We start from the raw sequence: 15,681 nt of genomic DNA on the forward strand, positions 1-15,681 counted from the left end.
ACCGAAGTATACCGGGGACAGAACAACTAGAGGCTTCAGTGACGTCACTACAGAAGACCCACACACAGTAGAATTGTTCGTTGCACTACAAACTGAAAACGTTGACCATCTACTTTCACTGATCTAGCTGCGCTCTCACAATACAATAACGTCTGTTCAGAAAATGTTTTGCAGCTGAATGGTACCGTATACCTGCTAGTGCGGGAGGAGGGGGTGGTCGGACAGTAAAAGTAACCGTCTCCAAGCTTCTAGATGTTCTGTCCCCAGTATAACTAAATCAGTATTTTCATAGTTCCTCATATTTACAACGTCCCTCTGACACACTTAATATGATACGTGAAACAAAAATTAAAAAAAAAAAAAAATCTGGGCATAAATGGGTTAAGCACATTTAAATGCCATCGACCTGGCCCAGGATCGAACCCGCAACCTCTAGCACAAAAGGCCAGCACTACACCGACTACGCTACCCAGGTCGATTGTAATACATGAAATAAATTACAAAATTATGCCTACCTATGTTAGTAATTTAAAAAAAGATTATATAAAAAAAATCAACAAAGAATAGTAATAATATACGTTTATATAGTGATTGAAAGTTTCTTCAGCATTGTGTAAAGTTAGGTGGTATGACATTTTCAATGTTTGCGAATTGCGATAATTTGTGGAAAATCCGACCATTTTTACATTGGAATTCCGTAATTTTGTGTTTGAATGTTTGCGACCCTAATTCACTGCCATTTGATCGCTACATTCGAATAAAGAATGACAATCCCGTAAGCAGTGGGAAATGGTTTTGATGCAAACAGTGTTTTGAGGATGGAAGGTATGAGCTTTTGAGTACACTTTTCGTACAATAATTTTATTTTGTCTGTTTGATACGTGTGCTAATATTAAAATGCTTTTGAGGGAGGTGGTATATGATGTTAGGGACTGGATTAACCTTGCTCAGGATAGGAATCGATGGCGAACTTACGTGAGGGGTTCGCTCTTTTATCGGATTCTGTCTTGGGGATCTCCCTTCCGCCTTTCCTGAAGGTCATCTGTGCCATTTTTCTAGCATTAATCTGAAGTTAATTTTCGTCGGCCCAGGTCTGTAGTGCCTCGATTGGCTTTTGTAGTTCTGTTCTGTCTGGTGATAGCCACATCGTCTGCATATATGTACAGATTGATTTTGTTTGTTGCTTCTTTTATTTTGTCAGTGATATCGCGCGTTGCAATGTTAAACAGTAGTGGGCTGAGTGGCACTCCTGTAGTATTCCGTTTGTCTGTATAACTTCTTTAGAGATAGTTATGTTGTCTGCAATGCGTATTGTGTTGCTCCCCGTCATGTTGTGGATTAGAACTGCTAGCTCTTTTTTGTCTGTCAGGGCTTCTAATTTTGTTGATATGATATTCCTATTTAGGGTATCGAATGCTTTCGAATAATCCACAAATACTACATAGAATTTTCCTTGTGGGAGCCTGAGGTTGTTTTCAATGTTTTCTATGAGGGTCCGAACTGCTTGAAAGTGTTCCTCCCTTTTCGGAAACCGAACTGTTCCTCTGGGAGTTTGCCGTCGATTTAATTTGTTAGTCTGCTTGTCATTAGTCTCGTGAGTAGTTCTAGGAAGTTATTCTCCAGTGCAATCCCTCTGTAGGAGTTGGGATCCGTCCTGTCACCATTTCCCTTATAGAGGACTCTAATAGTAGAGGTTTTCTATCTGTTTCGTATGCTGCCGAGGTTTATCATTTCAGTGAGCGCTGGAAGCAGAATCTCAGCTGATTCTTTAAGGTGTTCGTTATAGAGTCAGTTATTAAATACAATAAATAATGTAAAAATGTTCAATCTTATGACATCAATTTAATATTAACATTTGTTAGTACATGTTAAATATAAATAATGTATAAATGTTTTCGCCTTTTGTGGCATCATAAAATACAACTTGCGTCTACGATATCTAACTTACATAGTGGAATTTTGTTTTCTCGTATAGTAAACCATCAAATTGGTGTTATAATAATAAGTAATAATATGTAATAATGACTCACGAGTTTTATGTATTTACTTGGTGGAAAAATGTTATGTTATAAATAAGTCTGTGAAGATATATATTACATCATCAACGCTTTACATAAATAAATTGAGCTATATGTTAGAAACACAGTGTCATATAATTAAACACATAGTTTGAAAACGTATTTGAATTTAAAATTGTGACAATTTAAAATACACATGTAACTGAAACCATTGTAACATGAGTTTTAGTCCACACCTGTGGAGTAACGGTCAGCGCGTCTGGCCGTGAAACCAGGTGGCCCGGGTTCGAATCCCGGTTGGGGCAAGTTACCTGGTTGAGGTTTTTTCTGGGGTTTTCCCTCAACCCAATACGAGCAAATGCTGGGACTCATTTCACCGGCATTATCACCTTCATTTCATTCAGACGCTAAATAACCTAGATGTTGATACAGCGTCATAAAACAACCCAATAAAATAAAATAAAAAATAAAAACATGAGTTTTATGTATTGTAATACTAAATAGAATATACTGTAATTAGTTATACAATGTAGACTTATTTATAACCTAAAAATTTTTCCAACAAGTAAAATACATAAAACTCGTGAGTCATTATTGCTTATTATTATGACACCAATGTGATGGTTTACTATACCAGAAAACAAAATTCCACTATGTAATTTAGATATCTTAGAAGCAAGTTGTATTTAATGATGTTTTCACCTTTTATAGGTGAAAACGTTTATACATTATTTATATTTAACATGTGTTAACAAATGTTAATATTAAATTGGTAAGTCATAAGACTGAACATTTTTACATTATTTATTGTATTAAATAACTGACTTATCTGAAAATCAAAACATAATTGTAAATTACTTAATGTTACTCAAGCAAAGACATACAAACGATATCTAAACTTAAAAACCAAATTACAGAATACGAATTCAAATATCTGGTTCAATCGAAAATGTCTTGGACACAAACTGACACCAAACTACGCAAAAATTAAAATTAAAATTAAAACTACATCAGCTAAGAAAAGCAACTGGATTAAGAATGAAATCAAATTTCTGCATAAGAAAAAATACCATAAATACACAATTATATGAATTACATTTACAAGCATCAAGAACTCTAGGCACAGCTTGGCACATCATAGATTGTACAGTAAGTGATCAAATATAATACATTAAATAAGAAACTAGATCATTTGAAGACCATACAAACAAAGCCACAACAAACGAAATCCAACAACCTACAACTACAAATAGATTCGTAAATTTAACCAGTGTACAATTTTCAAGTGAAGATATTGATATATTAAATAGAAGCTATAAACATAATTACCCACAAACAAATCTGTCCAAGATTTTAGAGAATATAATTATTGAAACAGTAATACAAAAAAGTACCCATGATAATAAAGATTATTTGAGGTACAATGCTTCAAAAATCATTAAAGATTACAAAACAAACCCTAAAACAAAAGTTTAAGAAAGCAAAAACAGAAAAACGCAAAATTAACAACTTAAAACAAAAACTAGCACAAATCGACCTTAAACACATAAAAGCAGACAAGAATAATGCGATAGTTATCATGGAAAGAGAGCAATATGTTGATAAAACCACTGATTTTTTAAATAAAAATCAAATAGAAGAAATTAAACACAATCCTACTGACAAATATCAAAAACAAATAAAAGACTCATTAAAATTAATACCAGATATTATTCCGCAATCTGATAGATATAAATACATAAAACCAAAATCCAACTATACCTATTTTAAAAACATTACCGAAGGAAGACACATAAAGAAGTATTAACAATGAGGCCAATAGTAAACAGTATGAATGCTTCAAATTATAAATTAAGCAAATTTCTTAATAAACTGTTAAAACAAATGCTACAGTTACAAAATACATACACAGTAAACAATACAAAACACAGAATAGACAGCTTAAATAAAATAAACATTAACAATGACACAAAATTAATGTCATTAGACATAGTAAATCTATATACAAATATTCCAGTTCAGGAAACCATAAGCATAATAGAAACAAAATTTAAAAACCTTCAAATACCGAGAAAAAATACCGAGAAATAAAATTCAACAAATAACAAGATTATTAAACATTGTTACATCATAAAATTATTTCGAGTTTAACAATAAAATATATAAACAGAACAATGGCTTTGCAATGGACAACCCTTTATCAGGTATTTTAACAGAAATATTCTTACATAACATAGAAGATAATAAATCAACAAAATTCTAAATAACCATAACATAAAAGCATATCACAGATTTGTAGACGACACTATCATTATTTATGACAACAAATCAATAGATTACTCAATTGTAGAATCATTTAATACACTACATAAAAACATAAAATTTACCGTCGAAAATGAAATAAATAACTCAATAGTCTTCCTCGACATTAAAATAATAAAACAAAAACTAAACTAAATTATGGTATCTACAGGAAACCAAGTCATACAAAACGTAAATTCTAAACACCCACAGATACAGAAATTTAGTACGTTCAATTATTTAATAAACAGATTAGTACAATTGCCATTATCGAAAAACAAATACAAAAAAGAAATGCAAAATATCCTGGACATAGGAAATGAAAATGGTTATAGTAAAACTTTTATTAAGAAATTAATCAACTAAAAAGAAAACTCTATAAAATAGAAAAATAACATAAAACTAACAAGATTCGAAAATAAAAAATCGAAATCTTGGTCGTCCCTCTCTTACAATAAATATATATCAAACAAACTAAAAAACTAACAATAAGTTGAACAACATTATTAACAACGCGCTAAATAACATAGATAAGCTTAATAAGAAAGGTATATACATGGTATAAAATGCAATACAAGTGAACAGAAATATATAGGTCAGACAAAACGCAACTTCAAAACAAGATATAAAGAACATATTTCAGACTTTAGACATAAAGAAGAAAAATCTAAGTACCCAGTACACTTGATCAATACAGGACATGAATTAGGCCAATGCAAAGATACACTGAATGTCCTAAAAACCTACCTCAATAACAAATTCATCAATGCAGCAGAAGAATATTTCATATCGAAATACTACAATAACGAGAAAACCTTAATTAACGAAAATTTATTAATAATCCTCTATACAATATTTAAATAGTTCCATATGTATCACTACGCAAGCCTAAAGCCAATGCTAAAAACTCAGCAATAGCTACTAGGCCTATGTTACAACATCTAAATGAGAACAGGCTACTACAACTCGGTGTTGAATTACACACTTAAGTTCACTTCAAATAATACATATTTCACATAAATCTTTTTACGATAATGTAACTTACACAATAATAATGTAATTACAGATTAATATGAAACTCCATTGAGAATTCTTCTTCAAAAACTGAATTATAGCAACAACGTCAATTTAATAATGGAAACGTATACATGTAAGTTTATTAATATTTATATTAATATTTGAATTTCAATCCAGATAACCAAAATATTATTAAATTAATCTATTTTGACCTAAAATAAACGTATATATTTTACAGATATTGCAAAGAAAGGAACTAAAATCAACTTAAAAACAAATTTTAACTTCCCATATGAATCAATAAAATGAGTCATAAAAAGAAGTAACACCGAACAGTCAAAACATCAAAATTCAAAACGAAAAGAATTATTAAAAAATCCAAAACTAATTCTTCATCTACCTCGAAAATCTGCCGTGGCCATGTTTAGATTGATTACTGGTCATGATTGCCTCAGTAAACACCTCCATAGTATTGGAGTACTGAATTCACCTAAATGCTTACTGTGCACCAGAGAAGAGGACATGGAGATGGAGCACCTGGCTAATTGTGAAACTCTTAGGACATTTGTGGACCTTCCATCAAAATATTGGGAAGCAAGAAGGATGATGACTTTACTGTTAAATCCAGAGCATTAGATACACACACACCCCCCCCTCTCTCTCTCTCTCTCTCCAGATATTCAACAATAACTTAACGCACACCAATTTCATCAAGCACAAACTAAGCTTAAAACCACAAACAGAAGACGCAAAATTAATTTTATATTACGTAAAATCATTACACATCACGACATTAATTTAATATTACGAATTATTTTATAAGTTATGACTAATATAAAATGAAGATATAAATTATATCAACAAAGCTTTACATAAATAAATTGAGCTATATATTACCAAACACAAAATATAACATATTTAAACACAGTTTGAAAAAATATTGGAATTTAAAATTGTGACAATTCAAAGTACATATGTAACTGAAACCATTGTAACATGAGTTTTATGTATTTCAATACTAAATAGAATATAATTAGTTATACAATGTAGACTTATTTATAACCTAAAAGTTTTTCCAACAAGTAAAATACATAAAACTCGTGAGTCATTATTACTTATTATTATAACACCATTTGAGGGTTTACTATACGAGAAAACAAAATTCCGATATGTAATTTAGATATTGTAGAAGCAAGTTGTATCTGATGATGCTGTAAAAGGCGAAAACGTTCATACAATATTTATATTTAATATGTATTAACAGATATTAATATTAAATTGAAAAGTCATAGGATTGAACATTTTTACATTCTCTGTTGTATTTAATAACTGTCTTATCTGAAAATCAAAACATGAATTGTAAACTATCATCATAACACCATCGCAGTGCAAAAGTGGAACAAAAGCATGAAAATAATACATTAACTTAAATATATTTCTTTATATTTCATTTCATTAAGTTTTCTTCCCAAGGGCAGGTCTTTCACTGCAAATCCAGCTTCTCCAATCCTTCCTATTTTCTGCCTTCCTCTTTATCTCCTCATATGATTGATCTATCATCTGATATCTTCTTCTGCCCCGAACTTTTCTCCCGTTCACCATTCCTCCCAGTGTATCCTTCATAGCAGTTTCTTCTCAGCCAGTGACCTAACCAATTCCTTTTCCCCTTCCATCAGTTTCAGCATCATTCTTTCTTTACCCACTTTTCTTGTATTAGCCTATATTAACACAAATGCGGAGACATAACAAATCTGTTACAGACAGACATTAGTATATGACTATAACCATATTTCATACCTTTTTTATACTCGATATAAACTGGGGTAGTTAATCTACATAATTAGTAAAAAAAAAGTGTTTAGAAATGTAGTAAATTATGTGTGAAATGAGAGCTGCGTGGTAATGGAAGTGCAAACTAATGTTGTGAAGGAAAGAAACGTAGGGATATACAACACATGATACAATGTAATGTGAAGAACGCAAAACTCTTATTAATTCAGTAACACTGAGAAATACTGAAGCAGAACAAATATAATAATGAAATAAACACGTAGTTTCATAATGTGACTTCATTGCTATGTCCGCCATTATGCTAGCCAGAGGTGACTACATCACTGATGAAAAATCACTAGGCTTTAAAAATCCTACACTCAAGGCATAACAAAAGCCTAACTAACCCAACCTGACCTGTCATAGATTCGTATATGCAAGGCATTGCGTGGACGTACACTAGCATGAAACTTTCGTAATGTTACCGAAGTTATGTTGGCATGACTGGAAAGATGGTTGAACGTGCATAAGCCGAATGAGGAAGGGAACCACCTCAGCTCTAGTTTACGGCAATTCCATCGTTACGTATGTTACATTTGGACGATATTTAGATCCCAGTAATTACAAAAATATTCTAATAACTAAAACTTCATATGGTTCAGAAGATCAAGAAAACAATGCACTTTCAGAATATGTGTTAGTTTGTTAAATAAGTGGAAGAAATTAAATAGTATTTTGATTGAAATGAGGGTTACGTATGTTACAAAAAATGTACATAACATGGTCCATCTTTAGTTACAATCTGTGTGAATTATCTGATATAAGAATACTATCATAATATTTTTTTTTTTTTCCTAGTATTAGTTAGGATTATACTCTTGAACTTATTCCCATAGGTTTGAGTTTAGGTTCATTTTTAAGATCTTCAGTTTTTTCTACTGTTATGTATGTTACACAGTACAAAATCATTGATATGTAAATAATGTTATACAGTAAATTCCGTTGTATTTACTTAATAGCTTGTTTGCTTTAAGCACAGATAAATCTATATTTTACTTAATTATAGCTTGAACAGAACTTATTTGTTTTTATTGTCTCTCAAAAACATTATTGTTCTCTGTCCCAATATGCTTCAATTTTGGTTGGGGCAAATTTTCTAGTATTTGCCCAAGTTATGTCACAAATGCCTTTCTCATTGGCAACAAATTTTTTTTCTACTGTTACATACTTTCACACACATTATTTATACTTGAAGATCTTAGTCAATCTCAGTCTGACTGATAGCTGCATAACAACATTTCAGAGTTCTTCTGGCATTTCATCTGGAAGTAAAGAATTCTACTAATACATTTGTACCTGGTTTTATGTCCTGCATAGTTGGAGTCCGAGCAGTGACATATTGTTTCTTCACGCTTTTGATATTAACATGATTAAAACCATCACTGACGTAAGATTCATCTCTGCGATTCACTTTTTTGGAACAGATAACATGTTTACTTTATTAAAACACTGGTACATGCAACAGTGATGTTTACTTCATTTCCTCTACGAAAATAGCGTTTTCAATGGAGTCTCAGAATTGGCTGTATTTTCATCCACCTCTCACTGAGAACTTTCTTGCGTGCATCAATTTCTTCTTCTGTTAGTATTACCTATTACTTTAATGACTCCACTTTGCACAAATCAGAGGCTGACTTAATTATTAGACCTATTCTCCTTGACCTTACTTCATTTCACACAAGTCGTTTAGTAGTTTGAATTTTCAGCTGAAGTTGTGTCTTGTGTGATATGAGATATTTTATGTTTAAGTGTATCTGTAACTTTCTGCATTTTCTGTTTTGGATATTTTTTTGAGATAATTTTCTTTTCTTTATTGGCAATTCTTCAATCGTCACTAAGCTCTAATTTAGTTTCGCTACGTCTGCATATAGGTCTACGATACTGACTGAACTACCAGAAGATGAGATAGGGGTATCACTCTTCACACGTTCACATCACTAGTACTAGGCGCACATCACTAGTACCAGGCGCACATAATTCACTTGCACTTTGTTCCTTAGGAAGTTTTGAAATTTTAACTCTGCAACTGTTACACACTTTCAGATCAGATGACAAGTTTACGTCCTGCAATTTTAGTTTCACAAGCATTGCAGAGGTCATACGCTTTAACATTTTACTTTCTTTTTTTTCCTGTGATTAGGCAGTTTGAACGGATTAAAACAGTAACTGTAACTTCGTTTTACCACGTCACTCATGATTGCAGCAACACAACACACTTCTGATCTTATAGAATCTCAACAGGATGATTTGTTGATACAGAAACTGTTGGGGTTGCTGGAGGGCGCCTTGCAAGTTATTAATATTCTTTTATATCCCTTCCACATGCTCGTCTTACCAAGATCAGCTTCTTGTCACTCGATACAGTATACATACCGTGAACACATCTTCAATAAATTATTTTTAAAGTTATTTCTTACTCGAAATCAATCTGAAACCTACGTAGTTCTATGTAAAATATAATAGATTATACCTATATTTTTTTTGCATTTTTAAAGCTGTTATTATAAAAAAATATATTATATTTTAATGTATGTTTAAAAAGTGACCCTCTAAAACAACCCTATTTTGTATTTCAACTTATACTTAAAAATTAATATAACAGTTCATTTCTTCCCATTTCAGATGACACCAACACTCAAAGTCTATGATGCATAGAATCTTAACAAGGACCATTTTCATACTTTGTCATATAATTAAATGGGTATAAATAGTAAAATATTAAAGTATGATCCCAGAAAAAATTACAGACCTTTTATTTTAATCTGCAGAACATATTTTAGAAGATTTAAGCAAATACTAAATGGTCATGTTTTGTAGACAGGTGTTTGATTTGATGTGGAATGACTTGAATGCACACAACACGATTCTACTTCGAAAGTCTTAGGAATTATTGTTATTAAAGGGAAACTTTCAAGTGTTGATGGGACATTACATGTTTTTAAAACTAGAGGTTATCTGTTTGTTTATAGTAACACCGCACCACTGATAATGTCTTTCGTTGTGACATCCATTGCCTCCTCATTACTCCCTCTCGCTGCAGCTATCACAGCTGTATGCTCCGGCGTGCGGGCTCATTCAATCCGTGCCTTCCGACCCAAACACACCATCAGTAAAGTATTTGCACAGCGACTTCTTATTTGAATAGCATTCTAATATCAACGCAGTTCTGTGTAAAACATTTCAAAGAATATAATGATATTTTCTTCCTTTTTAGAAGTAGGTCCCTGATATATAAAAACATGTTTTAAAAATGTAACCCCCAAAAGGGGCCCATTTTATTTTTTGATTGAACACTAAAAATTATTATATAATAGTGCAATTGTTGAACTTTAAAATGATATCAATACGGAATTTCTATGATTTATAGAATCTTCAGTATATCCATTTTTATTATACATTGCACCCTAATTTACGGAAAAAGTAACATTTAATAAATTACTAAATAATTATATCCGCCCGAAAAAAACACAAGTGCGTTATTTTATTAAATCAAGAGAGTATATAAAAATTGGAACAAATACTAAGTTGTCATGTTTCATAGGTGTTCGATTTGACATGGAATGACTCATATAGTTCTTATTAACTAAAGCCATAGGACCACTCTTCTTTTTCTCAGTAATTCATGGCTTTCAGTAAGAAGGTGTCACCTCAGCATCTACATTTCTCTTCTCCTTGACGATTATAGATGGTCAATCTTGCCCTTGCCCTTGGCTTCTGTGCGGAGATCCCTGTACCTGGGCTGGACAACTTACATGTTATTTATAATTTAATGGACAGGCTACCATACGGTGTAATGGCAAATTGGCAGTTTCATTTTTGGTATTCATTTAACAGTTACTTAGGAAGTTCCTAGTACCCGGTACTCGTTACATAAGCCGTTAAGTCAGCCATTGTTGTATATTCATAAGAGATGTGTATTTTCCCTGGACCAAAAATACATTGCAAACTGACTAAAATCACATCTGGTAACAAACTATTAAAATTCTTTTCAGAAAGGAACCTCTATGCAAACACAAAAACGAACTTATGTGACGAGTACCGGATACTAGGAAACTATCGTTGCTTAATATCGATAAATTCGTTTTTATGTGAAGAGGGTGGTTTTGAGATGTTATATTGTAATATTATATGAGATTATGTTATTGTTGTGAGGTTATGAAATTATATTACGATCTAGGTGCTACTCCATTGTCGCGTTGGTAATATTATAGTCTATTTTCTGTGTTTATGTGATGTACATGTAATGATCAGATAATTTTATATCCTACTGTGTGGTGCCTCTTCTGCTTTTGGTTTGCATTGGCATTTTCTGGGATTTGTTGACGGTTCTGTGTTTGTAATGGAAATGGAAAGATGTAGATCGCCAGCTCATGAAGTCGATATAGATCTATAATGCTAGGTTAATTGTTAGGACGCATATTAGTGCAAGGTTAATGCCCGATGATGGGTATCAGTGACGGGATAGGGTTTTGCAAAGGTAGCTGAGAGAAATTTAGGGGCTTTTGAAGGATGCATATTAGTCGAAGTTGGTGTAGTGTGATGAAGTAGAGCGTTTTTTTTTTTTTTAATGTGTCGTAATGTGTGATGCAGTATATTTGAATTTCCTCTGAAGTTTTACCTTTGTGTGAATTTCGTAATGTTTCTTGTAGCTTAGGAGTTAGGACTATAAAGTACAGAAATAAATAAAGATTGGTGGTTCGAATCTCGAGATCAGGAATGTAAATAAAATAGTGCCTTAATAATAGAGTACATATATAGGCCTATAATGTAAAATTCTCTCTTTCTCACTATATTTAGTACCGCACTCCTATATGGTACTACATTCAACTTAAGTTCCAGAATGCAGAGAACAGCTCAATTCTCTCTTTCTCACTATATTTGGTACCACACTCCTATATGGTACTGCATTCAACTTAAGTTCCAGAATGCAGAGAACAGCTCAATTCTCTCTTTCTCACTATATTTGGTACCACACTCCTGTATGGTACTGCATTCAACTTAAGTTCCAGAATGCAGAGAACAGCTCAATTCTCTCTTTCTCACTATATTTGGTACCGCACTGCTGTATGGTACTGCATTCAACTTAAGTTCCAGAATGCAGAGAACAGCTCAATTGTCTCTACCTCACTTTAATTAAATTAAAAGAACTGTGTTTAAATGATGACAACTGAAAATAAGCGGTAAATCTTGAATGTAGAAATTAAATATTCGCCAAGAATGTCATAACAAAATAGAATTAAAATTTCTGATTAGGAAATGAAGACTTTTTTTTAAATAACGTTCTAAGAAGGAATAATATAAGAACAAATGAGGTAGGCCTAGTTTGCTGAAAAGATATCATATTTGAAAACAATTCCAATTTGAGCCATGCATCTTATTTCGTCAATAAAGTCACGAAATAAAATTATGCCTTATTAATAATAAAATGAAGATAGGAAATGTTCTCTTCTTTGCAGCAACACTGCAACAACAAGATACGATGTTCTTGAAATTTAACTGAACTTTCCACTACAACTGCAACCTCACAATTGAGATATGAAACAGAGAAAATATGATGATGCAGTAGAGACACATCTGCTCCCCTTTTGGCAAGCTTCTTAAGCTCAGCTATATTCTACCAGTAAAAAGTGCAACCAAGAACCATTCTTTCTACACCAATACCTCGAAAATGGGAAATTCTAAATTATGTCATTATTAAAACAAATGAGTGAAATGAAATGTGTAGGTAACGTACGCAAAACTTAGGATGACTATTTGATTCCGAATGATTGATACATGTGGAATAACCATTTGATTCCAAATGATTGGTACATCTGAAATAACCATTTGATTCCGAATGATTGATACATGTGGAATAACCATTTGATTCCGAATGATTGATGTGTGTATATATATATATATATATATATATATATATATCGAATAACAGTTTGATTCCAAATGATTGGTACATCTGAAATAACCATTTGATTCCGAATGATTGATACATGTGGAATAACTGATTCGGAATGATTGACACATCTGGAATAACCGTTTCATTCGGAATGATGATACATGTGGAATAACTGTTTGATTCTGAATGATTGATTCATCTGGAATAACCGTTTGATTCGGAATGATTGGTACATGTGAAATAACTGTTTGATTCCAAATGTTTGGTACATCTGGAATAACCGTTTGATTCCAAATGTTTGGTACATGTGGAATAACCGTTTGATTCAGAATGATTAATACATGTGGAATAACCGTTTAATTCTGAATGATTGATACATCTGGAATAACCATTTGATTCCAAATGATTGATGCATGTGGAATAACTGTTTGATTCTGAATGATTGATACATATCAAATAACTGTTCGATTAGGAATGATTGTTACATCTGGAATAACCGTTTCATTCGGAATGATTGATACATGTGGAATAACTGTTTGATTCCAAATGATTGGTACATCTGGAATAACCATTTGATTCTGAATGATTGATACATGTGGAATAACCGTTTGATTCCAAATGATTGGTACATGTGGATGTTAATATCTGTTTCTCTCTGAATACATGTTCCCTAGTTAAAAGTTACAGTACTGATTACAGATATTTCGATTCTGTCATCATTGTTATTATTATTATTATTATTATTATTATTATTATTATTATTATTATTATTATTATTATCCTAGTGAAATTTGAGTTTTAATAGCAAACGAATATGGGAACTATATTATGTCTTATGTATTAGGTACATAACATATAAGAAAATTGCAGAATTTCTTTTCAGGTCTCATAGAAGTTATTAAAACAGAGGCAGAGATAGATCCACTGGCACTTCATGATGAAGAAGAGAAAAGACCCCTTTCAGTTGTAAGTGATTGAAGGATGACTTTTGTATGAAGCCATGATGCAGAAATAGTTTGTTTCATGATTAAATTAATTTTGAATACGTTGTAATTCATTTGCTTGTGATATTTGTCACGCAGGAAGGAAATTTCTTGAAAGTGGTTTTTAAAGAGATCAAGGTTGAACCCTCTGACCAGAGCTACGATCTCTTATCAGACATCAAATATGAAGAAAATAAAGTTCCCAGTTTACATTCTGTGGTTAAGTTTGAAGTTGAGGTGAGTTGCGTTCATTTTTATTTAGTTACGAGCTTTGTCTCAGTTATGCCACTGATGTGTTTCTGTTTTGCCCTGAACCGTCCATGGAGGATAGGATAGGGCTCTCTTACTTGCTGTAAGGCTGGCAGTGCTTGTACCCATGAACCTCAGGCAAATACTCTATAACAATAATACTGGAAAGCTTGCCTGTTTAGCATTGCAAGCGGCTGCGAAAAGTGACTTGTGCTGCTATCTAGCACCTTGAATTGTTTATACACTTCTTGCGGTGTGCTAGGTTACGTGAGGACAAGCGGAGAAGTGTTCATTTGATGTCAATAAAAAAATGCAAATCAGTAGTTTTATTTAGAGTCACAAGGTTCACAACATTTTAAATTAGTAAGAAGTTACAAAGTTATTGGAGTAGAAATGAAATGAAACAATTCTGGTATTTTCAAATATAATTATGATCTAGTTGTGCATGAATTTGGAAACTTTCATACATTGCCTATTTCGTTTCTTAGCTAATGGTTATGCATTTTATTTTTGATGTAACAATTTATTTGCACATTGAAATATTTGTCAGTGAAGATACCGGCACAATCGCTGCTTTAGGGATGAAGTCTGTATCTTGTATTTTATCAAGCAGATGCGATTTTAAAATTTCTGCAGGCATTGCATCTTTTGATAGAAAATAACTCATACGTAGTTTGCTTTAAAATTTTGCACATTCCTCGAATAACGAAAACCAGTGCTTGGTTTGCAAATGGCACTTCTGAAATTTTTACGTCAGTTGAAGTTAGTTGATTATACCTATCTACACCTAATGAATCCCAAAGTGTGTTTTAGCATTGTAAGTTATATTTTCTTTCAAATACATTTTATCGTCAACAATAATAGTTACAACCTTTCCATTCAATGGTACAATATCGGATTTTATTTTTAATAATTAATTGTAGAATGGTGCGATTTATACCGGGCCTATACCAAATTCATAAAGTCAATTTTTGAGAGCTCTAACTGTTGGTAAACATAATTTTCTTCTTAGAAATCTTTCGTCTTGAGGTGAACATTAATGGAATGTTGTGACAAAACTTTTATCGCAACTGGAATATCATTTCCCCATTTCCTTCTTTTTAAGCACACTTGTGACTAATGAATTCATCATCTTGAACAATTTTTATTAAATCAATATTTGGACTTGCTGTGTTTAGAGCTGTCATTTCTGCTTGAGCCAGTTTTTATCTTTTAGGATTTCTTGCATCGTAAAAAAATGATCTTAATTTAGTGAAATATTAATGCCTTTAAGATATAGGACTAGGCAAATTATTTGTCCGAATAACTACCAGAATCACTTATTATGAAAAAAAAACATGAGTCCACTTTCTTCACAAAATCAACAATCCACATTTTTATGTTACGTATC

General features: G+C 32.2%; 1 protein-coding gene across 2 annotated transcripts in view; it reads left to right on the forward strand.

The window, feature by feature from the left end:
• The first annotated feature begins 531 nt into the window (after positions 1-531).
• The window catches only part of LOC138692945 (uncharacterized), a 74,375-nt gene continuing 59,225 nt past the window's right edge, over positions 532-15,681 (forward strand). Inside the window, exons 1-3 of one of the 2 annotated variants that reach the window (XM_069816356.1) lie at positions 532-825; positions 13,943-14,025; positions 14,142-14,279. In XM_069816356.1, coding sequence (XP_069672457.1) covers positions 819-825; positions 13,943-14,025; positions 14,142-14,279 — 228 coding nt within the window. In that variant the 5' untranslated portion in view covers positions 532-818. The remainder of the gene's footprint in view (positions 826-13,942; positions 14,026-14,141; positions 14,280-15,681) is intronic. The other variant, XM_069816357.1, reaches the window with a different exon arrangement.

The sequence above is a fragment of the Periplaneta americana genome, chromosome 17 (assembly GCF_040183065.1).
Source record: "Periplaneta americana isolate PAMFEO1 chromosome 17, P.americana_PAMFEO1_priV1, whole genome shotgun sequence".
Classification (NCBI taxonomy): Eukaryota; Metazoa; Arthropoda; class Insecta; order Blattodea; family Blattidae; genus Periplaneta; species Periplaneta americana.